Source organism: Myotis nattereri (genome assembly GCF_964212035.1).
Source record: "Myotis nattereri genome assembly, chromosome: X".
Lineage (NCBI taxonomy): Eukaryota > Metazoa > Chordata > Mammalia > Chiroptera > Vespertilionidae > Myotis > Myotis nattereri.
The window spans coordinates 143,007,537-143,035,309 of record NC_138078.1 but is presented as its reverse complement, the minus strand read 5'-3'; the positions used below and the strand labels follow the sequence as shown (position 1 = coordinate 143,035,309).

Here is a 27,773-nt window from a genome sequence, read left to right as displayed (position 1 = left end):
GCATTTATTGTTTTGTAATAGCACCCTTATTTCCACTTGGGGAATTATATCTCCCTCACTGGATACAGTTTGATGAGACTGGTAGAGGGTTTCCCATGCCAAAGAACCCTGAGGATTCCACTTATTAGATTTGACCCGTTGTTCCCGCTTGCCAAGATTCTGTTTCCCAAAGTATTTCCTAGTCTTCCCAGTTTCACAGAATTTACTGACTTGATCACTAAGCTTTTTAAAAAAAATTTTTTTTTATTGATTTCAGAGAGGGAGAGAGAGGAACATCAATAATGAGAGAATCATTGATCGGCTGCCTCCTACATGCCCCCTACTGGGGATCGAGACCCAACCTGGGCATGTGCCCTGACCAGGAATCAAATTGTGACCTCCTGATTTATAGGTCGATGCTCAACCACTCAGACACGCTGGCCACATGTGTCAACACTTTAATCCTTCTCGTAAACCTTTGAGATAAACACCATTATTATCTCCACTTTACAGATAAAGAAGCTAAGACACTGAAAGGTTAGGCCACTCAAATAGGTTCGTTGCCTTAAGGATTTCAGTCTAACAAAGAAGGCAGATAAGCAAAGAAACCTTTATAACATGGTACAATAATTTGTTATAATGAAGTTATTATACAAAATGGAGTGGAAGCATAGAAGCAGCAGCACTAAATTTCTGGGGTAGTAGGAAAGGCTAATCAAGAGAAATAGTTTCTGAACTAACACTTGAAGGAGGAGAAGCAGTTTATCACAGATAGAAATGTTAGGCTGGAGGCTGGGCTGGAGAGAGAGGAGGAAATTGGCTTTGACTAGGCTGAGGTATGGGAAAAGCACTAGGTTATGTGGGTTCATGTGTACAGCACAAAGGATGTGAGTAGAGCAAAAGCTTCAATTCTTTCAAAGCATTCTGGTTTTACAGGAAGTAGGCTGGAAACTCAATAAGCACCTTTCACCCAGCTGGCCTGGCTCAGTGGTTGAGCATCGATCTATGAACAAGGAGGTCATGGTTTGATTCCGGTCAGGGTATATGCCCAGGGTTGCGGGCTCCATCCCCAGTGTTGGGCATGCAGGAGGCAGTCGATCAATGATTCTCTCTCATCATTGATGTTTCTCTCTCTCTCCCTCTCCCTTCCTCTCTGAAATAAAAAAATATATATTTTTTTTTAAAAAAATAAGCACCTTTCCTACTCCTTCCATCATATACCCCATGGCTTCACACACACCTACATTTCAACATTGGTATCTGCTTCAACTGCACATCCAAGGTAATACTGGGCATATCTGTGTCAATGTAGATTCTCCTTAAGTCAGTACTTAATTTCAGAAGGTGGTCCATACATTTAAAATAAAGTGTTGCTTTAATTGGCAGGTGGATCTGTTGGCACCAATGATTATTCACAGCATCATGACCCAGGGTGCCCGTCACAAGTTCTCCAGCCTCTACATCTCTCAGTTTATCATCATGTATAGTATCGATGGGCTGAAGTGGCAGAGCTATCGAGGGAATTCCACTGGGACCTTAATGGTATGTAATTAATCCTTTCCAGAGAATGCATGAATCTTTTAAAGAGCTTTTGACAGATTTCAGATATGAGACAAATACTCCTATCATCTACAGACTTAACTCCCAGAATTTTCCATGTGTGCGTAGTAGGAGTGATTATGGATATACTAGAGGCCTGGTGCACAGATTCGTGCACCGGTGGGGTCCCTCAGCTTGGCCTGCACCCTCTTGCAATCCAGGACCCTGCGAGGAATGTTGGACTGCCGTTTCGGACTGATCCCTGTAGGTCTGGCCGAGGGATGTAGTAGTGTGCAAAGCAGCAGGTGGAGGTTCCCGAGCCTGGGCTAGGCGCCTGGTGGCTCCCGCTCATCCGGCCCTGCTGCTCCTGCTACCACTGCTCAGTAAGCTCGCTGAGAGGCATTCCCACTGTGTGAGCACATTGACCACCAGGGGGCAGCTCCTCTGTTGAGCGTCTGCTCCCAAATGGTCAGTGTGCATCATAGTGACCAGTTGACTGGTTGTAACGGTCGCTTAGGCATATATATATATATATCAACGGTTCTCAACCTGTGGGTCGCAACCCCTTTGGGGGTCAAACAACCCTTTCACAGGGCTCACCTAAGACCATCGGAAAACATATATAATTACATATTGTTTTTGTGATTAATCACTATGCTTTAATTATGTTCAATTTGTAACAATGAAATTGGGGGTCACCACAACATGAGGAACTGTATTAAAGGGTTGCGGCATTAGGAAGGTTGAGAACCACTGATATAGATGGACAAAAAATGTGGTAGGATCTCATAGATAATAGAAATTAAGAGATGCTCTGTTGACAGAAACATGTGACTCAGGACTGGGTGGACTGATAAGATGGTGAGTTTGCTTAAGGATAATCTAAGTTTGAGGTGACAGTAGGGCAATCAAGTTAAATGTCCAGCAGGCAGTAGATGAAAGGGGGCAAAAGCACCAATGCAGGCGAAGATTTGCATCTTCCACACAAAGGGATGGATGAAACGTGGGAAATGATGAATTCTCTAGGGGCCCAAGACCCTTAAACAGGCTTAAAACCTTAGCAGTAGCATCTACTCTTCCCTCATTTTTATGCCCTCTAATGAATTGACGCACAAATCCAGCCAATTCTTTCTTTGTAATGCCTCTCATGCCTCTTCTGCTTCATGGACACTGCTGTTACTATAGCCGGGGCCCCACCACTTCACAAGTGACCTATTATGTTACGTTCCTAACTAGTCTTGTGGCCCCTACGAAACCCAGATGAATCATGGGAAAATGACAGATCATCACAAATGTAATCAGGTGGTGATGACAAAAATATGGCAAATTCCAGATGTGGTATCTCCTCTGGAATAAATGAAGACAGAAGCAGGCACCTGATATGGAACTACTGACATGGAAAATGCTCTTTTGGTTATTCCCATTGATAAGCAAAATGAGAATATATTTGCATTTATGAAGTAGGAACAGGAGTATTAACTTTACTGTTCATGCCTCAGGGTGATGCCAGCTTCCTTGGTTTTTTGTCATAATATAAACCCAAGGGACTCCAAACATCTTGTCACCCCCCACAAAACACCATACTGGTCCATTACACTGATGACATGCTGACAGGTCCTGGTAAACAGGAAATAGCAATCACCCTAAATATTCCTATGATTAACATGTTAATATACATACACACCAACACACAGTCACATAGATAGATAGATAGATAGATAGATAGATAGATAGATAAAACAAATAAGCCTATCTTATTCCTGACTTTAATGGGGATGGAGCCCATATTTTACTGTTTTATATAATGTTCACGGTTAACTTCAAACAAATACCTTTTGTCCTGTTTAAAAGTTTCCTTCTATTTTTACTTTACTTGGAATGGCTGCAGAATTTCATCAAATGCTTTTCAAGCATTTTTGCTGTGATCACATTTCTTCTTTCCTATCGTCAAATTATATTTACATTCAGTGGTGTGCTGGCAAATGTTTAACAACGGGCTCTGGAGCAAAATGCAGGAGGGTTTGATGGGGGAAAGGCCTTCTCTGTAGCATTTGCTGATTTCTATGATGCAAATACTCCCATTACACCAGGTTCCAAGCTGCTGATGTAATGTCACTGAATGCAGAGCTTGGAACCCATGAACACAATGAACACAATTGGCTCTCACAAGCCAATACTAGTGAGCGCCAGCACAGCACTGTACTACATTCCTGGGAAAACTGCCCTCGGTCATAGTGTATTAACCATTTAGAACTTTTCTGGGGCCCTGGCCAGTTTGGCTCATTGGGTAGAGCATTGGCCCGCAGACTGAAGGGTCCTGGGTTCGATTCCTTTCCCTGGGCTCCAATCCTTTCCCTCCCACTCTCTAAAAATCAATGGAAGCACTAACTGGTTTGGCTCAGTGGATAGAGCGTCAGCCTGCAGACTGAGGGGTTCCAGGTTTGATGCCAGTCAAGGGCACATGCGAGGGTTGTGGGCTCGATCCCCAGTGGGGGGTGTGCGGGAGGCAGCAGATCAATGATTCTCTCTCATCATTGATGTTTCTTTCTTTCTCTCTCTCTCTCTCTCTCTCTCTCTCTCCCTCTCCCTCTCTTTTTCTCTCTCTCTCTCTCTCTGCCTTCCTCTCTGAAATCAATAAAAATATATTTAAAAAATAAAAATAAAGTAAAAATCAATGGAAAATATCCTTGGAAGAGAATAACCAAAAAAAAACAACTTATCTGGATTCAATTTGCTAGCATCCTATTTAGATCTTTTCTATCTATACTAATAAATAAAATTGGTTTACCTTTTTCAGGGGCTCTATTATCAGGTTTTGTCATGAGAGTTATACTAAACTTGAAAATAAATGGAAAAGCTTCCATTTTTTCCATTAAGCTATTGCTCTAAAATAGTTTAATTAATGTAGTAATCATGTGTGTAATGAAAGTTAGATGGGAGGAGAAACCAAGATGGCGGCATAGGTAAACACCGGAAAGTGCTGCTTCCCACAACAAATTCAAAAATACAACTAAAAGACAAAATGGACATTATCCAGAACTACAGGAAGGCTGGCTGAGTGGAAATTCTACAACTAGAAGGAAAGAGAAAAGCACACTGAGACTCAGAGGAGCTGCAGAGGTGGAGTGCAGAGGTACGGAGGCGCACACTGCAAGGGCTGGCGACTGAGGACGCAGCTGTCTTTTTGAATCGGGAGGGAGTCACAAGCCCCTGACTGCTCTGAACTCCGGTTCCAGGAAGTCTCTGGGGACCCAGACTTGTGCAGGAGAGACTGGACTGTCTGGCAGCGGGCAGAACTCAGAACTCGAGGGCGGCTTTCTCTCAGATGTGCTTGCAGCAATTACAGGGACACTAAGACGCCGGGCCCCTTAAGGCAGGGCTGAGGATCAGCCATAGCTGCTTGCTCCGCCCTGTTGATCCCCTGAGACCCCGCACCACCCAAGCTGCAGCAGAGGCTTTTGCATATGAACGCACTGGCCCTTTGCAATCCGAAAATTACCTAACAAACTGCAGCTGGGCCAGACAGACCCAGAACTTCCAAGAGAAGGCCCAAGGCCCCACAGCAGTTTGCATTGCTTCACAGCTGGGCCTCATTTGGGCACCTCCAAACCCCAAACAAGGAAGGGGAATCTGCAGATCTCTTTGTAGCTCCTGCTGGGTAGCCTCAGGCAGAGGCTAAATTAGCACTTCCTTAGATCCAAGAGCCAGTGTACCCAGTGGTCAGAGTGGGACCATCCAATTACAACTCCTCAGATCCATAAGGGACACACTCAGGGGGCAAAACTCAGTGAGCACCAAAGCCCCACTGAAGCAAGTCTTGCCCCAGAAGGGTGTCTCCAGCACAAAAGTTCTCCCACTGCAGACACAGCTGAATCTCACAGCCAATTGGCCTGGAGGTCATATCCTCCCAGTGTTCATATGACCTCCCAGGAGGTCATATCCTACAACAATCAAGGCTTAACTACAACAAGACTGAGCACAAAGCTCACAAAGGGGTGCACCAAGAGTGTCTACCTCAGGTAATTGGGGAGGCTGAGCCACTGGGCCCTGTAGGACACCTAGCACACAAAGCCACTCTACCAACACAGGGAAGCATAAAAAATGCGGAGACAAAGAAACAGGACACAAATGACAGAAATGGAGGAAAGCAAACTACTGGATATAGAGTTCAAAACCACACTTTTAAGGTTTTTCAAGAACTTTCTAGAAACCGCCGATAAATGTAGTGAGATCCTCAAGAAATCTAGTGAGACCCTCGAGGTTATGATAAAGGACCAACTATAAATTAAGCATACACTGACTGAAATAAAGATTATTATGCAGAGTTCCAATAGCAGACTAGAGGATCACAAGAATCAAGTCAAAGATGTGAAATACGAAGAAGCAAAAAACACCCAACCGGAAAAGCAAAATGAAAAAAGAATCCAAAAATACGAAGATAGTGTAAGGAGCCTCTGGGACAGCTTCAAGCGTACCAACATCCGAATTATAGGGGTGCCAGAAGAAGAGAGAGAGAGCAAGATATTGAAAACCTATTTGAACAAATAATGACAGAAAACTTCCCCTACCTGGTGAAAGAAATAGACTTACAAGTCCAGGAAGCACACAGAACCCCAAACAAAAGGAATCCAAAGAGGACCACACCAAGACACATCATAATTAAAATGCCAAGAGCAAAAGACAAAGAGAGAATCTTAAAAGCAGCAAGAGAAAAAAACTCAGTTACCTACAAGGGAGTACCCATATGACTGTCAGCTGATTTCTCAACAGAAACTATGCAGGCCAGAAGAGAGTGGCAAGAAATATTCAAAGTGATGAATAACAAGAACCTACAACCAAGATTACTTTATCCAGCAAAGCTATCATTCAGAAATGAAGGTCAGATAAAGAGCTTCACAGATAAGGAAAAGCTAAAGGAGTTCATCACCACCAAACCAGTATTATATGAAATGCTGAAAGGTATCCTTTAAGAAGAGGAAGAAGAAGAAAAAGGTAAAGATACAAATTATGAACAACAAACATGCATAGTATTCCATTGTGTAAATGTACTACTGCTTTCTTATCCATTCATCTACTGATGGGCACTTGGGCTGTTTCCAAATATTAGCTATTGTAAATAGAGCTGCTGTGAACATAGGAGTGCGTATATTCTTTCTGATCGGTGTTTTAGGGTGTTTAGGATACATTCCCAGAAGTGGGATCACTGGGTCAAATGGCAGTTCTATTTTTAATTTTTTGAGGAAACTCCATACTCCAGACTCCCACCAGCAGTGAACAGTGTACCCTTTTTGTTTATAATTTCGGACAGCCGTCCACTTAGGTGGATTCCAAATTACCTGTTGGCCCTTGAACAATATGGCTTTGAACTGCATGGGTCAATTGAAAATATCCAAGTATAAGTGGACCAGTGCAGTTCAAGTGTCAATTGTACTATGTTCTAGGTCAGGGGTGGGCAAACTTTTTAACTTGAGGGCCACAATGGGTTCTTAAACTGGACCGGAGGGCCGGAACAAAAGCATGGATGGAATGTTTGTGTGAACTAATATAAATTCAAAGTAAACATCCTATCTGATAATAGAGAAACATGGTAATTAGCATACGACTGCTACCCTTTCCATTGGCTAATCAGGGAGATATGCAAATTAACCACCAACAAAGATGGTGGTTAATTTGCATATGTAGGCACAATGCTGGGAGGCGAAAGGGAAAGGAGGGAAGAAGCCTTCTGCCACTGACAGTGATCCGAAACCCAGGGGGGAGCTAAGACCTGGGGGACAGGGCAAAGGCGGCCCTGGGGGCCGCCTTTGCCCTGCCCCCCAGCCGTGATCAGAGAACCTGGCGCCTTTGCCACCCCCAGCCAGTGATCGCGGGAAGCAGGGGTGGAGCCCGCGATGGGAGCTGGGCAGGGGCGGGGGCGGAACCGGCAGTCCGGGGAGCTAGGGGTCCCTTGCCTAGGCCTAAAGCCTTGGCCAAAGACGTTAGGCCTGGACAGGGGTGGAGCCTGCAATCCGGGGAGTTGGGGTCCCCTGCATAGACCTAACACCTTGGCCAGAGGTGTTAGGCCTGGGCAGGCGCAGAACCAGCCATTGCAGGGAGCAGGGGCGGAGTCAGCGATCCTGGGCAGCTGGGGGTCCCCTGCCCAGGCCTAATGCCTTGGCCAGAGGCATTAGGCCTGGGCAGGGGCGGAGCTTGCAACCACCAGGGAGCTGGAGGTCCCCTGCCCAGGCCTAATGCCTCGGCCAGAGGCCTTAGGCTTGGGCACGGTGGAGTCAGCAATCCTGAGCAGCTGGGGGTCCCTAACACCTTGGCCAGAGGCATTAGGCCTGGGCAGGGGCAGGGCGGGAGATCGCGGGGAGCTGGGGGTCCCTTGCCCAGGCCTAATGCCTCGGCCAAAGGCATTAGGCCTGGGCAGGGGCGGAACAAGCCATCGCGTGGAGCAGGGGCGGAGTCAGCAATCCTAAGCAGCTGGGGGTCCCCTGCCCAGGACTAATGCCTCAGCCAGAGGCATTAGACCTGGGCAGGGGACCCCCAGCTCCCTGCGGTTGCAGGCTCCGCCCCTCCCCGGGCCTAATGCCTCTGGCCAAGGCATTAGGCCTGGGAAGGGGACCCCCAGCTGCTCAGGATCACTGACTCCGCCCCGCAATGCCTGGTTCTGCCCCTGCCCAGAGCCTGCAATCACAGGGAGCTGGGGGTCCCCTGCCCAGGCCTAATGCCTTGGCCAGAGGCATTAGGCCTGGACAGGGGCAGAGTTAGAAATTGTGAGCAGCTGGGGGTCCCCTGCCCAGGCCTAAGGCCTCAGTCAGAGGCATTAGTTCTAGGCAGGGGCAGGGTGGGAGATCGCAGAGAGCTGGGGGTCTCCTGCCCAGGCCTAATGCCTTGGCCAGGGGCATTAGGCCTGGGCAAGGGTGGAACCAGCCATCGCGGGGTGGAGTCCGCGATCCTGGGCAGCTGGGGGTCCCCTGCCCAGGCCTAATGCCTTGGCCAGAGGCATTAGGCCTGGGCAGGGGTGGAGCCTGCAACCATGGGGAGCTGGGGGTCCCCTGCCCAGGCCTGACGCCTGGGCCAGAGGCATCAGGCCTGGGCGGGGGGCAGAGCCAGTGATGGGGGGAAATGAGGGTCCCCTGCCCAGGCCTGATGCCTCTGGCAGAGGCATCAGGCCTGGGCAAGGGGCCAATCCTGCAATTGGAGGGTGATGGGGGTCAACGCCTTTGGCCCAGGCGTCAGGCCTGGGGTGGGGGCGGGTGGAGCCGTCAGTCGGAGGGGTGTGCAGGTCCCCTGCTCAGGCCTGATACTTGGGCCAGAGGTGTCACGCATGGGCGGGGGGCGGAGCCAGCTATGGGATGGAGATGGGGGTCTCCTGCTCAGGCCTTACACCTCTGGCGGAGGCATCAGGCCTGGGCAAGGGGCAAATCTGGCAATCGGAGGGTGATGGGGGTCAACACCTCTGGCCAAGGGGTCAGGCCTGGGCAAGGGTGGAGCCCGTGATCGGGGGAGATGGGGTTCCCCTGCACAGGCCTGAAGCCTGGGCCAGAGGCGTCAAACCTGGGGCGGGGGTAGGTGGGGTGCCAAGCCGCAGATTGGTGTGAACTACAGAGGAAGCACCTTTTCTGACCGCTCATTGGTTAAGCTCCCTGTATGCCACTGGTAATATTCTTAGTAACTTGGGTAATAAGAATCCAAAACGGTGATCTAGGGTTTTTCACCACACTCCTGGTGAAAAAAACGAAGGTCCGCTGCTGGAGGGCTAAGAAATGTCATATCCTGCCCTAGCCACTTTGGCTCAGTGGGTAATGCCTTGGCCTGCCGATGGCAGGGTCTGGGTTCAATTCTGACCAAGGGCATGTACCTAGGTTGCAGGCTCCTCCCTGGCCAGGGCCCAGGTCAGGGCTCATGCAGGTGGCAACCAATCAAAGTGTTCCTCTCATTTTGATGTTTCTGTCTTTCCCTTTCTCTTTCACATTCTCTAAAAATCAGTGGAAACATATCCTTAGGTGAGGATAAAAAAATAATAAAGAAATTATTATTATATGAAAGACACATCTTGAAAATGCCTAAAAAAAGTTGTCATTTTTTCATGGTGATGGGACTGGAGTCCGTGTTGATAAAAAAACCTTGCTGGCTGCGGTGACTGGCAGTGGCTGCAGCAGCGGGGTGATGGGGCTGGTGCCTTCCCCTGATCAGCCCAGTCACCTCCCACAAAGGGAGGCCAGACTGTGGCTTAGGCCCGCTCCCCAAGGGGAGCTGGGAGCGGGCCTAAGCCGTCAATAGGACATCCCCTGAGGGCTCCCAGTATGTGAGAGGGGGCAGGCTGGGCTGAGGGACACTCCCCCCGCCCCCTGCACGAATTTCGTGCACTGGGCCCCTAGTCATTACATAAAAGGGTACGGTCTTTTTTTTTTTTTAGTTTTATTCATTTCAAACGGGCCGGATCCGGCCCGCGGGCCGTAGTTTGCCCACGGCTGTTCTAGGTTCTAGCAAAAAGATGAGCAAACTAGAACCCATGGATTTGGACTACAACCTGATTTTGTATGGGCTGTGAGTTAAGAATGGTTTTTACATATTTAAAGTTGCAAAAACAAAGAAAACTACACTACAGAGGTCATTTGTGGCCTGAAAAGATTAAAATTAAAATATTTTTAGCTGGTCCTTTACAGAAAAGATTTGCAGACTGAGGTGTAGTCTAATGGCAGTACAGACACCTAGGCAGTTGGTGTTAACCAGAACCTTCTGCTTCAGAGCTTGTCTAATTTATAAATTTCAGTCTTAGTAATCTTCCTCCAGTGCAGTAGTTCTCCAGTGTTTCATATCTTTGTACCATTCACAGACAAAATATTTTAAATATATTTATTGGTTTCAGAGAGGAAGGGAGAGGGAAAGAGAGAGAGAAACACCAATGATGAGAGAGAATCATTGATCGGCTGCCCCCTGCACAACCGGGGATGGAGCCCACAACCCGGGCATGTGCCCTGACCGGGAATCAAACCATGACCTCCTGGTTCATAGGTCAATGCTCAACCACTGAGCCACCGAGACCAGGCCAAAATATTTTTCATAATCAATATTTCTCATCACAGAAGCCCTCCATAAAGGGGGAAAAGGGAACCCCCCAAACCCTTTAAAAATCAATGATTCGCTGCCATTTTCAGGTTTATAATACTTTGAATGCTAATTTTGAATTGTCAATGAACATTTCAATGATGCAAATCTTTCCCTCTGGTTTTCAAGTTAAAAAGACTGACCATCTCCTTTAAAATATTTCTTTTCGATCATGTTAGCAATCAGTGTGAATTTGGGTATTAAGTTGCTATGTGACAAGAGAACTTTGTCAAAATCACTGAAATCTGACTTGGGCCCAGCTATCTATACTATGAAATTTCTGAGGGACATACATAAATGAGCCAATGGCGAATGGAAAACAACCTTTAGTGTTTCCTAAATTATACTTATAAACCCAATACTTGCCTCTCTGGTAACCCCCACACCCACCTCCTTAATGCAAGAAGTTTAGATCAGAGGCCTAAGGAGGATTTTTCTTTTTTAAAAAATATATTTTATTGATTTTTACAAAGAGTGAGAGGGATAGAGAGCCAGAAACATCGATGAGAGAGAAACATCGATCAGCCACCTCCTGCACACACACACACACCCCTCCCCCCGGGGATGTGCCTGCAACCAAGGTACATGCCCTTGACTGGAATCGAACCCAGGACCCTCCAGTCTGCAGGCCGACGCTCTATCCAATGAGCCAAACCAGTTAGGGCAAGGAGGATTTTTCTTAAATCCAAATCCAAATACTACCATTAGTCACATTACAGAACTCCTAAGCATTCCTGTCATAAGACAGTAAGACAGCCAGCCAGGCCTGCAGAACAGGGTGAGAAGAGTATACCCAAAAAAGCAAAGCACAAAGCAGCATGCACCCTTACCACTTTTACAATAAATTGGACTAGGCTTTTAGGGTACCAAAGGGCCTTTCCTGGCAGCCAATGAGAGCACAGGAATGGTGACTCAATCTGTCACAAATAGGTGTATGCTGTCACTCCTTGCCTATTGCTTCCACACTGTTGAAATAGAAGCAGAAGAGTCCCACCCATTTTGCCTGGCCAGTGTGGCTCGGTGGTTGAGTATCCACCTATGAATCAGGAGGTCACGGTTCAATTCGTGGTCAGGGCACATACCCGGGGTTGTGGGCTCAATCCCCAGTAGGGGGCATGCAGAAGGCAGCCACTCAATGATTCTCATCATTGATGTTTCTCTCTCTCCCTCTCCCTTCCTCTCTGAAATCAATAAGAATATATATATTTTAAAATTTCCACCCAGCCCTAGCCAGTTTGGTTCAGTGGATAGAGAGTCAGCCTGCAGACCAAAGGGTTCTGGGTTCAATTCTGGTCAAGGGCATGTATGTACCTTGGTTGCAGGCTCCTCCCCAGCCCAGGGCCCTGGTCAGGGCATGTGCAGGAGGCAACCAATCAATGTGTTTCTCTCACATCGATGCTTCTCTCTGTCCCTCTCTCTTCCACTCTCTAAAAATCAATGGAAAAATATTCTCAGGTGAGGTTTAACAACAACAAAAAAACCCCAATAATTTAATTAATTAATTAATTAAATTCCCACTCATTTTGAGGCACTTAATTCATAGAGACAACCATCCACATATCCCCTCAAAAAATACAAAACAAAAACCTACCCCCAAACTGTGTCCTTAAATCTCACCCCAAAAGATTAGTACTGTATACAATTTCAGCCTAAAGGATGAGAACTCTGGAGTATACCCAAAGAGTGTATACTCTGAAGTTCTTATTATCACTCTGAAAACTGTAAATATGATAAATTGCATTAAAACAAAAACAGCTAAGTGGGTTTGCATGTAACATTTAGACCAAAAAGCATTGGAAATTTAGTGTTTTTAAAAATGGCATGCTATTGCCTAGCTGGTTTAGCTCAGTGGCTAGAGCGTCGGACTGAAGACTGAAGGGTGCCAGGTTCAATTCCAGTCAAGGGCACATGCCCGAGTTATGGACTTGATCCCCAGTACGGGGCATGCAGGAGGCAGCCAATCAATGATTCCCTCTCATCATTGTTGTTTCTATTTCTCTCTCTCCCCCTCTCGCTTCCTCTCAGAAATCAATAAAAAATTAAAATAATAATAAAATTAAAATTAATAAATAGCATGCCATGATGGTTTTAGAGAATTACACTGGCTTGCATATACATGATCACACAACACCAAAGAACCATGCTGATTTTATATATTTGAGTTACAGAAAGATCGCTACAGATAAAAATGGTCATGGGTAGTACAGATACCTCTCAGAATAGAACCATAAATGTGAATTTTAGTGCACACCTGACACACTTAAGTTGGGCCCCACTCCCTTTCAGTCTACCCTTGAAATGACCTTGCACGGAATACGTTTGTATTGCAGCTCTCCGAGTAAGGACCACAGGGCAAATGATGTCTGTAGATTCACTGTCTAGCATAGCCCACACACTAGACTAGACACACTGTCAACTTCAAATGAATGAATAATCTTGGAACTAAGAACTACCTGTTTCTGCTTTCTGCTCCCTGCCAGGTAGATAAGTTATACCCATTTTATAGGCGAACTAAATCTAAACCACAAGTGAGGGGTATTGGAATGGCTTTATCATGGATTTAGGGCTATGGCAACAATTATACCAAGCAACTGATTCCCACCAATAAGTATGAGGCAGATAAGGGAGAAATATGCCAATAAATTAATCACCATAAGAAAGCCACATAGCTTAAGTATTGAGAGTGTGTGCAATAAATTCCTGACAATGAAACAAAGACTAGAGCGTGGGTGCATGTGGCAGATCAAGTTGGGTGGAAGAGAAAAGGGATAAAAGGATTCTCATTTTGCCCCGGCCTGTGTGTTCAGTGGTTAGAGCGTAAGCCTGTGCGCGCATGCGCGCACACACAAGGATTGGGATTTGATTCCGGTCCAGGGCAGGTCCGCTGAAGGTTTGATCCCCACCCCGTTTGGGGCGCATGCGCAAGACAACCAATTGACGTATAGCTGTCACATCGATGTCTGTTTCTCCCCCCACCTCACCTCCCTTCCACTCTCTCGCTCCCTAAAAATCAAAAGCAGCGGCTCTCTTCCGGTGACGGTTTGTTTTTTTTTTTTAAGGAGTCTCATTTTTATGTTGCAGTTTTTGAGAAGCGAGTCATGTGCTCTCAGATCCCATCACACTGTTTTTTTCTCCCACTATTATGGAAAGAAGTCTTTGGGGTACAGGTAACTTTCAGTCAACAAGATTTCTGTGGTGGCAAGGGGAAAAAGCTAAAAAAGGTAGAACGGCGGTGATCAATATCTTTTATTTCCCTCCAAATGCAGAGGCGGGTGCCTAGGGTCTGGCAGCAGGCAGTGTCACCAGGCTAATGCGAGTCATCCGATCCCCTGTCCCGAGGGGGAGATGGTTTCTTGCAGCACGAGGTGAAGCAGGTGGTTCTGCTCGGCGCTCAGCAGCGGCCACATCTCCACCTGCAGCGCCTTGACGGCTTCCGTGTCCTTCTCGTGGGTGGCCATGACCAGGGACTGGAGCAGCAGGAAGAGGTCTTCGGGGAGCTGGCCGCTGCCCTCCTGGCCCTGGCTGTCAAAAGCCTCCCAGGAGTACTTCTCCAGGGTGTGCGCGTGCTCCGGGAGCAGCTTGGCGGGCGGCGGCTGCAGGAGCAGCAGCAGCAGCACACGGGACACCTCGCAGCGGACCAGGACGTCCGAGAAGGCGCCCAGCACGGCGGGGGAGGGCGCGGCCGCAGAGCCGGCGGCGTTGGGAGGGAGCGGCGCGGCGGGCGGGGCGGGGGCCGCGCCGGGTCCATGTACCTGCGGCGGCGGCGGCAGCGGGAGCGGCGGCAGCGGGAGCGGCGGCGGCGGCACCGGGTGGCTGCCGTGCTCCTGCGCCAGGCGCTGCATGCGCGTGAAGATGGCCAGGGCGCCGTTGTAGTCGCGCGCCAGCAGCAGGCAGGAGGCGGCGTCCCCGAGCGCCTGCAGCGCGGCCAGGGGCAGCTGCGACAGCTGCAGCTGGGCGGCGCGCTGGAAGTGGCCGGCGGCGGCGGCCGGCTGGCCCAGGTCGCGCAGGGCGGCGGCCAGCTCCAGGCAGAGGGCGGCGGCGGCCACCGGCTGGCCCAGCTCGAGGTGCAGGCGCACGGCGGCGCCCAGGGCGCTGGCGGCCGCCTGCAGGGGCTCCCCGTAGGCGGCGGGGCAGGCGAGCCGCTGGCGCGCCTCGAGCTCCTGCTGCAGGAAGAGGCGGGCGGCCTCGGTGAGCGCCAGGGCCTCCCCCGGCCCGTGGAACAGCGCCTGGTGGCAGCGCGCCACGGCCAGCTGGCACCAGGCCGCGTAGGGCAGGCACTCCTGGGCGCGCAGCTCGCGGCCCAGCTGGGCGAACTGCTCGCCGGCCTCCGCCACGTTCGGCTTCCGCAGGAACCGCTTCTTCAGCTTGTTAGACACCTGCCGGTATCTGGCCAGAAAGTCCCCGGTCTCGGGCCCCGGGCCCGCACCGCCACCCAAGCCGCTGGAGGACGCCGCCATGTTCCCAGCATAAGCGCTTCCGGTCGCGCTGACGCAGCAGGGTGGACCTGCGGGTGCTGGCAGCTGGCTGCAAGGTGCCCTGCGTCCGGCTCAGCCGGGCAGCACGCAGGCTCCCGCACCTAAGCCCCGCGCCCCCTGGTTGCCGTGGTGATATGCAAAATATCAGTGTCCTGGGGCGGGGCCTGGCCCGGTGCAAAGAGCATAAACAAATCACGAGTCCTGGGGCGGGGCCTGGCCGCAAGCCCTCTGTTGCTAGGTGACAAGCTTGTTTACCCAGGTTGCTAAGGGTGTCTCCAGCATCTCTAAAGGAACAGGACCAAGACGAAACTTGTGACCCTCATTCCGATTTTGCATCTTTCTCCTTGTCTTTCCCTCGGCCCCCACATCAGACCTCAATCTCCCCGTCAAAGCCACTGCCCCATGGGAGTCGATGCCAACCACTCCGCCCACCCCATTCTGCAGGCGGGTTGGCATTGCACCTTCACCCTATCACGATGCCTGAGTCATGGTCTTGCACTCCACCCCAGTGAACACCAGCCTTCTGGGGACGTTGCCAGGCTCTGACTTGCTCAGAGGCGATGGGGGAGTTTTCCAGACCCCAGCCTACCCCCACCCAGCCGGCCTCTCCCACCCTGGACCACCCCCTGCACTGTCACCATGGGGGCTGCTCCTGTCCTGTCATCCCCGACTCCACCCCCCCTCCCAGGAACACACCACCACCGGCCCATCCCAACCACCTCCCACACAGAGTGACTGAAGCAGGCACAGAGGTTTCCTTCAACACTTTATTTTCAATAACTTGGCCCAAGGCGCCAGACAGGCCCGGGCTGCCTGGGCTGTGAGTGGGCCGAGGCCCGGGGAGCCCAGGTCATGTTGGGAAGCTACCGCCTGCCCGGGGCCACTTGGGAGACGGTGGTGTTCTCAAAAAATCGGCTGAGCAGTGCGTTGTTGTGGATCGCCATGTCCAGCAGCTCCGGGGTGATGCGCCTGCTGCCGATTTTCTGGGCCTCGTTGCCCGCCAGCTCCAGGACCGTGGCCGTCAGGTACTGGATGATGGCCGCCAGGTACACAGGTGCATTGTCGCTGAGACGCTGGGTGTAGTGGCCGTCCCGCAGGAGGTGCTCCAGGTGGCTCACAGAGAAGGTCAATTCAGCTCTGCGGGTGCGGCTTCGGGTGCGGTTCCGCCTCTGGTGACCAGAAGACCCATCGCGGCTCCTTTGCCCAGACATGCTGGGCGCTGGGGTGCGCTGTCTCCGACCCGCCTAGATCTACAGTGCGCTGTGGCGTGCTGCGGTGCGGTTAAGTGCGGTTAAGTGCGGTTGGGTTCAGGAAGGTGCCCGTTGGTCTCAACCGCTCAAGATGGCCAGTACAGAGGCTCCTGCTCTGTATCCTCGCGACCGTGGACCGAGCCCTCATTGGTCCAGGTACAGGCTGTATGACGCATAAGTTCGGTGAGGTCACTGCTTTCCCATTGGCCCTGGTGGGCCGGGGCTTGCAAAGAAGGGGCGCTGGCAGCGCCCTGCTCACCCTTGCTCATGGGACCCTCTCTTTGGGGGAACTCTCACTGTCCACTGGACAGGAATGTTGTAGAGAAAAAACATGTGGGATCCAGTGGCACCAGGTATAACTGGTGATGTTGGACAGCCAGCACACCTATCTGCTTCCAAAACGTTGGAACTTCCCCCAAAAGAAACCCCTGTACCCTGGGTGGCAGTCACTCCCACTGCCCTCCTCCTCTCCCCACCCCCACATGCCCTCTCCTCCTCCCCTAGACCCCAGGCAACCATGAACCTGCTTCCTGTCCATAGAGGTTTACCTATCCTAGAAACTCCCTAGAGAAGGAATCATACAAAAAATGGTTGGCCTTTTGTGTCTGGCTATTTTCACTAAGCTTGATGTTCTTGTTATAATTCAACAACATTGTAGCAAGAATCAGCACTTCATTCCCTTTTTGTGGCTGAATAATATTCCATTGTATGGGTGAGCTACATGTTGTGCATTAATTAGTTCCTCAGTTGATGGATGTTTGGGTCATTTCCACCTTTTGGCTATTGTGAGTAGTGTTGCAATAGACATTCTAGAACAGGGTTCCATTTGAATACCTGTTTTCAGTTCTTAGGGGTGTACGTGCATGAATAGCATTATGGGTTTATTTATGGATTCTTAATTTTATTCCATTGATCTAATTATCTGTCCTTATGCTAGCACCACATCGTTGGGATAATTGTAGCTTTATGCTGTTTTGAAATAGGGAAGTGTGCGTCCTCAAACTGTTTTCCTTTTTCAAGATTATTTTGGCTATTCAAAGTCTCTTGAAATTCCATTTGAATTTAGGATTGGCTTTTACATTTTTGTAACAAATCATTGGGATTGGGATAGCAATTGCATTTACTCTGTCAATAACTTTTTTTTTTTTATCATGCACCATGACCAAGTGGGATATATTCCGGGAATGCAAACATGGTAAAATATCCACAAATCAACAAATGTGATAAATCACATAAACAAATTGAGAGACAAAAATCACATAATTACATAAACCGATACAGAAAAAACATTTGACAAAATCAAACACCCTTTTTGTTTGTTTGTTTGTCTCACCATATTATTTTAATTTTATTTTTTAAGTTCTAGGAAATAGAGTTTATTGTGGCAGGGAGTGTTACACACGATTGAAGGTGTGTACATTAGTAACATCACTCTGCATCTTTCATTGTGTTGGGGTCCAGACCCAGCAGGTCCAGGGTTCCCAAAGGTATGGACAGAGTCAACGAAGAATGAAGGACACGGAGACAGGGTTCAGTTAATCAGCATAGCCAGGTTCTCCCGCCAGGCTCTACCCAGGTTGTGTGTCCATGTTCTCTCGCTAGGTTCTGCAGCCAGGTTGTGTGTCCATGTTCTCTCGCTAGGTTCTCCAGCCAGGTTGTGTGTCCATGTTCTCTCCCTAGGTTCTCCAGCCAGGTTGTGTGTCCATGTTCTCTCGCTAGGTTCTCCAGCCAGGTTGTGTGTCCATGTTCTCTCGCTAGGTTCTCCAGCCAGGTTGTGTGTCCATGTTCTCTCGCTAGGTTCTCCAGCCGGGTTGTGTGTCCATGTTCTTGCGCTAGGTTCTCCAGCCAGGTTGTGTGTCCATGTTCTCGCGCTAGGTTCTCCAGCCAGGTTGTGTGTCCATGTTCTCTCGCTAGGTTCTCCAGCCAGGTTGTGTGTCCAAGTTCTCTCGCTAGGTTCTGCAGCCAGGTTGTGTGTCCATGTTCTCTCGCTAGGTTCTCCAGCCAGGTTGTGTGTCCATGTTCTCTCGCTAGGTTCTCCAGCCAGGTTGTGTGTCCATGTTCTCTCGCTAGGTTCTCCAGCCAGGTTGTGTGTCCATGTTCTCTCGCTAGGTTCTCCAGCCAGGTTGTGTGTCCATGTTCTTGCGCTAGGTTCTCCAGCCAGGTTGTGTGTCCATGTTCTCGCGCTAGGTTCTCCAGCCAGGTTGTGTGTCCATGTTCTCTCGCTAGGTTCTCCAGCCAGGTTGTGTGTCCAAGTTCTCTCGCTAGGTTCTGCAGCCAGGTTGTGTGTCCATGTTCTCTCGCTAGGTTCCCCAGCCAGGTTGTGTGTCCATGTTCTCACACTAGGTTCTCCAGCCAGGTTGTTTGTCCATGTTCTCTCGCTAGGTTCTCCAGCCAGGTTGTGTGTCCATGTTCTCTCGCTAGGTTCTGCAGCCAGGTTTGTGTCCATGTTCTCGTGCTAGGTTCTCCAGCCAGGATCTGTGTCCATGTTCTTGTGCTAGGTTCTCCAGCCAGGTTCTGTGTCCATGTTCTCTCGCTAGGTTCTCAAGCCAGGTTGTGTGTCCATGTTCTCTCGCTAGGTTCTCCAGCCAGGTTCTGTGTCCATGTTCTCTCGCTAGGTTCTCCAGCCAGGTTCTGTGTCCATGTTCTCTCTTTAGGTTCTCCAGCCAGGTTCTGTGTCCATGTTCTCGCGCTAGGTCCTCCAGCCAGGTTGTGTGTCCATGTTCTCTCGCTAGGTTCTCCAGCCAGGTTGTGTGTCCATGTCCTCTCGGTAGGTTCTGCAGCCAGGTTCTGTGTCCATGTTCTCTCGATAGGTTCTCCAGCCATGTTCTGTGTCCATGTTCTCGTGCTAGGTTCTCCAGCCAGGTTGTGTGTCCATGTTCTCTCGCTAGGTTCTCCAGCCAGGTTGTGTGTCCATGTTCTTGTGCTAGGTTCTCCAGCCAGGTTGTGTGTCCATGTTCTCTCGCTAGGTTCTCCAGCCAGGTTGTGTGTCCATGTTCTCTCGCTAGGTTCTCCAGCCAGGTGGTGTGTCCATGTTCTCTCGCTAGGTTCTCCAGCCAGGTTGTGTGTCCATGTTCTCTCGCTAGGTTCTCCATCCAGGTTGTGTGTCCATGTTCTCTCGCTTGGTTCTCCAGCCAGGTTCTGTGTCCATGTTCTCTCGCTAGGTTCTCCAGCCAGGTTGTGTGTCCATGTTCTCTCGCTAGGTCCTCCAGCCAAGTTGTGTGTCCATGTTCTCGCGCTAGGTCCTCCAGCCAGGTTGTGTGTCCATGTTCTCGTGCTAGGTTCTCCAGCCAGGTTGTGTGTCCATGTTCTCTCGCTAGGTTCTCCAGCCAGGTTGTGTGTCCATGTTCTCTCGCTAGGTTCTCCAGCCAGGTTGTGTGTCCATGTTCTCTCGCTAGGTTCTCCAGCCAGGTTCTGTGTCCATGTTCTCTCGCTAGGTTCTCCAGCCAGGTTGTGTGTCCATTTTCTCGCGCTAGGTTCTCCAGCCAGGTTCTGTGTCCATGTTCTCTCGCTAGGTTCTCCAGCCAGGTTGTGTGTCCATGTTCTCTCGCTAGGTTCTCCAGCCAGGTTGTGTGTCCATGTTCTCGCGCTAGGTTCTCCAGCCAGGTTGTGTGTCCATGTTCTCGCGCTAGGTTCTCCAGCCAGGTTGTGTGTCCATGTTCTCTCGCTAGGTTCTCCAGCCAGGTTGTGTGTCCATGTTCTCTCGCTAGGTTCTCCAGCCAGGTTGTGTGTCCATGTTCTCTCGCTAGGTTCTCCAGCCAGGTTGTGTGTCCATGTTCTCTCGCTAGGTTCTCCAGCCAGGTTGTGTGTCCATGTTCTCTCGCTAGGTTCTCCAGCCAGGTTGTGTGTCCATGTTCTCTCGCTAGGTTCTCCAGCCAGGTTGTGTGTCCATGTTCTCTCGCTAGGTTCTCCAGCCAGGTTGTGTGTCCATGTTCTCTCGCTAGGATCTCCAGCCAGGTTCTGTGTCCAAGTTCTCTTGCTAGGTTCTCCAGCCAGGTTGTGTGTCCATGTTCCCTCGCTAGGTTCTGCAGCCAGGTTGTGTGTCCATGTTCTCTCGCTAGGTTCTCCAGCCAGGTTGTGTGTCCATGTTCTCTCGCTAGGTTCTCCAGCCAGGTTGTGTGTCCATGTTTACTCGCTAGGTCCTCCAGCCAGGTTCTCCAGCCAGGTTGTGTGTCCATGTTTACTCGCTAGGTTCTGCAGCCAGGTTCTGTGTCCATGTTCTCTCGCTAGGTTCTCCAGCCAGGTTCTGTGTCCATGTTCTCTCGTTAGGTTCTCCAGCCAGGTTCTGTGTCCATGTTCTCTCGATAGGTTCTGTAGCCAGGTTCTGTGTCCATGTTCTCTCGCTAGGTTCTCCAGCCAGGTTGTGTGTCCATGTTCTCTCGCTAGGTTCTCCAGCCAGGTTCTGTGTCCATGTTCTCTCGCTAGGTTCTCCAGCCAGGTTGTGTGTCCATGTTCTCTCGCTAGGTCCTCCAGCCAGGTTGTGTGTCCATGTTCTCTCGCTAGGTTCTCCAGCCAGGTTGTGTGTCCATGTTCTCTCGCTAGGTTCTGCAGTCAGGTTGTGTGTCCATGTTCTCTCGCTAGGTTCTCCAGCCAGGTTGTGTGACCATGTTCTCTCGCTAGGTTCTCCAGCCAGGTTCTGTGTCCATGTTCTCTCGCTAGGTTCTCCAGCCAGGTTGTGTGTCCATGTTCTCTCGCTAGGTTCTCCAGCCAGGTTGTGTGTCCATGTTTACTCGCTAGGTCCTCCAGCCAGGTTCTCCAGCCAGGTTGTGTGTCCATGTTTACTCGCTAGGTTCTGCAGCCAGGTTCTGTGTCCATGTTCTCTCGCTAGGTTCTCCAGCCAGGTTCTGTGTCCATGTTCTCTCGTTAGGTTCTCCAGCCAGGTTCTGTGTCCATGTTCTCTCGATAGGTTCTGTAGCCAGGTTCTGTGTCCATGTTCTCTCGCTAGGTTCTCCAGCCAGGTTGTGTGTCCATGTTCTCTCGCTAGGTTCTCCAGCCAGGTTCTGTGTCCATGTTCTCTCGCTAGGTTCTCCAGCCAGGTTGTGTGTCCATGTTCTCTCGCTAGGTCCTCCAGCCAGGTTGTGTGTCCATGTTCTCTCGCTAGGTTCTCCAGCCAGGTTGTGTGTCCATGTTCTCTCGCTAGGTTCTGCAGTCAGGTTGTGTGTCCATGTTCTCTCGCTAGGTTCTCCAGCCAGGTTGTGTGACCATGTTCTCTCGCTAGGTTCTCCAGCCAGGTTCTGTGTCCATGTTCTCTCGCTAGGTTCTCCAGCCAGGTTGTGTGTCCATGTTCTCCCGCTAGGTTCTCCAGCCAGGTTGTGTGTCCATGTTCTCTCGCTAGGTTCTCCAGCCAGGTTCTGTGTCCATGTTCTCTTGCTAGGTTCTCCAGCCAGGTTGTGTGTCCATGTTCTCTCGCTAGGTTCTCCAGCCAGGTTGTGTGTCCATGTTCTCTCGCTAGGTTCTCCAGCCAGGTTGTGTGTCCATGTTCTCTCGCTAGGTTCTCCAGCCAGGTTGTGTGTCCATGTTCTTGCGCTAGGTTCTCCAGCCAGGTTGTGTGTCCATGTTCTCGCGCTAGGTTCTCCAGCCAGGTTGTGTGTCCATGTTCTCTCGCTAGGTTCTCCAGCCAGGTTGTGTGTCCAAGTTCTCTCGCTAGGTTCTGCAGCCAGGTTGTGTGTCCATGTTCTCTCGCTAGGTTCCCCAGCCAGGTTGTGTGTCCATGTTCTCACACTAGGTTCTCCAGCCAGGTTGTGTGTCCATGTTCTCTCGCTAGGTTCTCCAGCCAGGTTGTGTGTCCATGTTCTCTCGCTAGGTTCTGCAGCCAGGTTTGTGTCCATGTTCTCGTGCTAGGTTCTCCAGCCAGGATCTGTGTCCATGTTCTTGTGCTAGGTTCTCCAGCCAGGTTCTGTGTCCATGTTCTCTCGCTAGGTTCTCAAGCCAGGTTGTGTGTCCATGTTCTCTCGCTAGGTTCTCCAGCCAGGTTCTGTGTCCATGTTCTCTCGCTAGGTTCTCCAGCCAGGTTCTGTGTCCATGTTCTCTCTTTAGGTTCTCCAGCCAGGTTCTGTGTCCATGTTCTCGCGCTAGGTCCTCCAGCCAGGTTGTGTGTCCATGTTCTCTCGCTAGGTTCTCCAGCCAGGTTGTGTGTCCATGTCCTCTCGGTAGGTTCTGCAGCCAGGTTCTGTGTCCATGTTCTCTCGATAGGTTCTCCAGCCATGTTCTGTGTCCATGTTCTCGTGCTAGGTTCTCCAGCCAGGTTGTGTGTCCATGTTCTCTCGCTAGGTTCTCCAGCCAGGTTGTGTGTCCATGTTCTTGTGCTAGGTTCTCCAGCCAGGTTGTGTGTCCATGTTCTCTCGCTAGGTTCTCCAGCCAGGTTGTGTGTCCATGTTCTCTCGCTAGGTTCTCCAGCCAGGTGGTGTGTCCATGTTCTCTCGCTAGGTTCTCCAGCCAGGTTGTGTGTCCATGTTCTCTCGCTAGGTTCACCATCCAGGTTGTGTGTCCATGTTCTCTCGCTTGGTTCTCCAGCCAGGTTCTGTGTCCATGTTCTCTCGCTAGGTTCTCCAGCCAGGTTGTGTGTCCATGTTCTCTCGCTAGGTCCTCCAGCCAAGTTGTGTGTCCATGTTCTCGCGCTAGGTCCTCCAGCCAGGTTGTGTGTCCATGTTCTCGTGCTAGGTTCTCCAGCCAGGTTGTGTGTCCATGTTCTCTCGCTAGGTTCTCCAGCCAGGTTGTGTGTCCATGTTCTCTCGCTAGGTTCTCCAGCCAGGTTGTGTGTCCATGTTCTCTCGCTAGGTTCTCCAGCCAGGTTCTGTGTCCATGTTCTCTCGCTAGGTTCTCCAGCCAGGTTGTGTGTCCATTTTCTCGCGCTAGGTTCTCCAGCCAGGTTCTGTGTCCATGTTCTCTCGCTAGGTTCTCCAGCCAGGTTGTGTGTCCATGTTCTCTCGCTAGGTTCTCCAGCCAGGTTGTGTGTCCATGTTCTCGCGCTAGGTTCTCCAGCCAGGTTGTGTGTCCATGTTCTCGCGCTAGGTTCTCCAGCCAGGTTGTGTGTCCATGTTCTCTCGCTAGGTTCTCCAGCCAGGTTGTGTGTCCATGTTCTCTCGCTAGGTTCTCCAGCCAGGTTGTGTGTCCATGTTCTCTCGCTAGGTTCTCCAGCCAGGTTGTGTGTCCATGTTCTCTCGCTAGGTTCTCCAGCCAGGTTGTGTGTCCATGTTCTCTCGCTAGGTTCTCCAGCCAGGTTGTGTGTCCATGTTCTCTCGCTAGGTTCTCCAGCCAGGTTGTGTGTCCATGTTCTCTCGCTAGGTTCTCCAGCCAGGTTGTGTGTCCATGTTCTCTCGCTAGGATCTCCAGCCAGGTTCTGTGTCCAAGTTCTCTTGCTAGGTTCTCCAGCCAGGTTGTGTGTCCATGTTCCCTCGCTAGGTTCTGCAGCCAGGTTGTGTGTCCATGTTCTCTCGCTAGGTTCTCCAGCCAGGTTGTGTGTCCATGTTCTCTCGCTAGGTTCTCCAGCCAGGTTGTGTGTCCATGTTTACTCGCTAGGTCCTCCAGCCAGGTTCTCCAGCCAGGTTGTGTGTCCATGTTTACTCGCTAGGTTCTGCAGCCAGGTTCTGTGTCCATGTTCTCTCGCTAGGTTCTCCAGCCAGGTTCTGTGTCCATGTTCTCTCGTTAGGTTCTCCAGCCAGGTTCTGTGTCCATGTTCTCTCGATAGGTTCTGTAGCCAGGTTCTGTGTCCATGTTCTCTCGCTAGGTTCTCCAGCCAGGTTGTGTGTCCATGTTCTCTCGCTAGGTTCTCCAGCCAGGTTCTGTGTCCATGTTCTCTCGCTAGGTTCTCCAGCCAGGTTGTGTGTCCATGTTCTCTCGCTAGGTCCTCCAGCCAGGTTGTGTGTCCATGTTCTCTCGCTAGGTTCTCCAGCCAGGTTGTGTGTCCATGTTCTCTCGCTAGGTTCTGCAGTCAGGTTGTGTGTCCATGTTCTCTCGCTAGGTTCTCCAGCCAGGTTGTGTGACCATGTTCTCTCGCTAGGTTCTCCAGCCAGGTTCTGTGTCCATGTTCTCTCGCTAGGTTCTCCAGCCAGGTTGTGTGTCCATGTTCTCTCGCTAGGTTCTCCAGCCAGGTTGTGTGTCCATGTTCTCTCGCTAGGTTCTCCAGCCAGGTTCTCCAGCCAGGTTGTGTGTCCATGTTTACTCGCTAGGTTCTGCAGCCAGGTTCTGTGTCCATGTTCTCTCGTTAGGTTCTCCAGCCAGGTTCCGTGTCCATGTTCTCTCGATAGGTTCTGTAGCCAGGTTCTGTGTCCATGTTCTCTCGCTAGGTTCTCCAGCCAGGTTGTGTGTCCATGTTCTCTCGCTAGGTTCTCCAGCCAGGTTCTGTGTCCATGTTCTCTCGCTAGGTTCTCCAGCCAGGTTGTGTGTCCATGTTCTCTCGCTAGGTCCTCCAGCCAGGTTGTGTGTCCATGTTCTCTCGCTAGGTTCTCCAGCCAGGTTGTGTGTCCATGTTCTCTCGCTAGGTTCTGCAGTCAGGTTGTGTGTCCATGTTCTCTAGCTAGGTTCTCCAGCCAGGTTGTGTGACCATGTTCTCTCGCTAGGTTCTCCAGCCAGGTTGTGTGTCCATGTTCTCTCGCTAGGTTCTCCAGCCAGGTTGTGTGTCCATGTTCTCCCGCTAGGTTCTCCAGCCAGGTTGTGTGTCCATGTTCTCTCGCTAGGTTCTCCAGCCAGGTTCTGTGTCCATGTTCTCTTGCTAGGTTCTCCAGCCAGGTTGTGTGTCCATGTTCTCTCGCTAGGTTCTCCAGCCAGGTTGTGTGTCCATGTTCTCTCGCTAGGTTCTCCAGCCAGGTTGTGTGTCCATGTTCTCTCGCTAGGTTCTCCAGCCAGGTTGTGTGTCCATGTTCTCGCGCTAGGTTCTCCAGCCAGGTTGTGTGTCCATGTTCTCTAGCTAGGTTCTCCAGCCAGGTTGTGTGTCCATGTTCTCTCGCTAGGTTCTCCAGCCAGGTTGTGTGTCCATGTTCTCTCGCTAGGTTCTCCAGCAAGGTTCTGTGTCCATGTTCTCTCGCTAGGTTCTGCAGCCAGGTTGTGTGTCCATGTTCTCTCGATAGGTTCTCTAGCCATGTTCTGTGTCCATGTTCTCGTGCTAGGTTCTCCAGCCAGGTTGTGTGTCCATGTTCTCTCGCTAGGTTCTCCAGCCAGGTTGTGTGTCCATGTTCTCGTGCTAGGTTCTCCAGCCAGGTTATGTGTCCATGTTCTCTCGCTAGGTTCTCCAGCCAGGTTGTGTGTCCATGTTCTCTCGCTAGGTTCTGCAGCCAGGTTTCTGTCCATGTTCTCGTGCTAGGTTCTCCAGCCAGGTTGTGTGTCCATGTTCTCTCGCTAGGTTCTCCAGCCAGGTTGTGTGTCCATGTTCTCTCGCTAGGTTCTCCAGCCAGGTTCTGTGTCCATGTTCTCTCGCTAGGTTCTCCAGCCAGGTTGTGTGTCCATGTTCTCTCTTTAGGTTCTCCAGCCAGGTTCTGTGTCCATGTTCTCGCGCTAGGTCCTCCAGCCAGTTTCTGTGTCCATGTTCTCTCGATAGGTTCTCCAGCCAGGTTGTGTGTCCATGTCCTCTCGGTAGGTTCTGCAGCCAGGTTCTGTGTCCATGTTCTCTCGATAGGTTCTCCAGCCATGTTCTGTGTCCATGTTCTCGTGCTAGGTTCTCCAGCCAGGTTGTGTGTCCATGTTCTCTCGCTAGGTTCTCCAGCCAGGTTGTGTGTCCATGTTCTCTCGCTAGGTTCTCCAGCCAGGTTCTGTGTCCATGTTCTCTCGCTAGGTTCTCCAGCCAGGTTGTGTGTCCATGTTCTCTCGCTAGGTTCTCCAGCCAGGTGGTGTGTCCATGTTCTCTCGCTAGGTTCTCCAGCCAGGTTGTGTGTCCATGTTCTCTTGCTAGGTTCTCCAGCCAGGTTGTGTGTCCATGTTCTCTCGCTTGGTTCTCCAGCCAGGTTCTGTGTCCATGTTCTCTCGCTAGGTTCTCCACCCAGGTTGTGTGTCCATGTTTTCTCGCTAGGTCCTCCAGCCAGGTTGTGTGTCCATGTTCTCGCGCTAGGTTCTCCAGCCAGGTTGTGTGTCCATGTTCTCTCACTAGGTTCTCCAGCCAGGTTGTGTGTCCATGTTCTCTCGCTAGGTTCTCCAGCCAGGTTGTGTGTCCATGTTCTCTCGCTAGGTTCTCCAGCCAGGTTGTGTGTCCATGTTCTCTCGCTAGGTTCTCCAGCCAGGTTGTGTGTCCATGTTCTCTCGCTAGGTTCTCCAGCCAGGTTGTGTGTCCATGTTCTCTCGCTAGGTTCTCCAGCCAGGTTGTGTGTCCATGTTCTCTCGCTAGGATCTCCAGCCAGGTTCTGTGTCCAAGTTCTCTCGCTAGGTTCTCCAGCCAGGTTGTGTGTCCATGTTCTCTCGCTAGGTTCTGCAGCCAGGTTGTGTGTCCATGTTCTCTCGCTAGGTCCTCCAGCCAGGTTGTGTGTCCATGTTCTCTTGCTAGGTTCTCCAGCCAGGTTGTGTGTCCATGTTTACTCACTAGGTCCTCCAGCCAGGTTGTGTGTCCATGTTCTCTCGCTAGGATCTCCAGCCAGGTTGTGTGTCCATGTTTACTCGTTAGGTTCTCCAGCCAGGTTGTGTGTCCATGTTCTCTCGCTAGGTTCTCCAGCCAGGTTGTGTGTCCATGTTCTCTCGCTAGGTTCTCCAGCCAGGTTGTGTGTCCATGTTCTCTCGCTAGGTTCTCCAGCCAGGTTGTGTGTCCATGTTCTCTCGCTAGGTTCTCCAGCCAGGTTCTGTGTCCATGTTCTCGCGCCTGGTTCTCCAGCCAGGTTGTGTGTCCATGTTCTCGCGCTAGGTTCTCCAGCCAGGTTGTGTGTCCAAGTTCTCTCGCTAGGTTCTGCAGCCAGGTTCTGTGTCCATGTTCTCTCGCTAGGTTCCCCAGCCAGGTTGTGTGTCCATGTTCTCGCACTAGGTTCTCCAGCCAGGTTCTGTGTCCATGTTCTCTCGCTAGGTTCTCCAGCCAGGTTGTGTGTCCATGTTCTCTCGCTAGGTTCTCCAGCCAGGTTGTGTGTCCATGTTCTCTCGCTAGGTTCTCCAGCCAGGTTGTGTGTCCATGTTCTCTCGCTAGGTTCTCCAGTCAGGTTGTGTGTCCATGTTCTCTCGCTAGGTTCTCCAGCCAGGTTGTGTGTCCATGTTCTCTCGTTAGGTTCTCCAGCCAGGTTGTGTGTCCATGTTCTCTCGCTAGGTTCTCCAGCCATGTTCTGTGTCCATGTTCTCTCGCTAGGTTCTCCAGCCAGGTTGTGTGTCCATGTTCTCTAGCTAGGTTCTCCAGCCAGGTTCTGTGTCCAAGTTCTCTCGCTAGGTCCTCCAGCCAGGTTCTGTGTCCATGTTCTCTCGCTAGGTTCTCCAGCCAGGTTCTGTGTCCACGTTCTCGTGCTAGGTTCTCCAGCCAGGTTGTGTGTCCATGTTCTCT

At 50.9% G+C, this 27,773-nt stretch overlaps 3 protein-coding genes across 3 annotated transcripts in view; 1 reads left to right on the top strand and 2 right to left on the bottom strand.

Annotated features, from left to right (window-relative positions):
* F8 (coagulation factor VIII) overlaps nucleotides 1-27,773 on the top strand; it is a 102,013-nt gene that overhangs the window by 60,244 nt on the left and 13,996 nt on the right. Inside the window, exon 22 of the mRNA XM_081115381.1 lies at nucleotides 1,366-1,521. Within this exon, the coding sequence (XP_080971507.1) occupies nucleotides 1,366-1,521 (156 nt within the window). The remainder of the gene's footprint in view (nucleotides 1-1,365; nucleotides 1,522-27,773) is intronic.
* F8A1 (coagulation factor VIII associated 1) lies at nucleotides 13,846-15,082 on the bottom strand. Its single transcript, XM_081115384.1, has one exon. The coding sequence runs from the start codon at nucleotides 15,069-15,071 to the stop codon at nucleotides 13,932-13,934; it is 1,140 nt and encodes a 379-aa protein (XP_080971510.1). The 5' UTR covers nucleotides 15,072-15,082; the 3' UTR covers nucleotides 13,846-13,931.
* Nucleotides 15,953-16,300, bottom strand: H2AB1 (H2A.B variant histone 1; the record flags this gene model as incomplete). The annotated part of the gene is made up of 1 exon (XM_081081412.1): nucleotides 15,953-16,300. The coding sequence occupies one exon, from the start codon at nucleotides 16,298-16,300 to the stop codon at nucleotides 15,953-15,955; it is 348 nt and encodes a 115-aa protein (XP_080937538.1).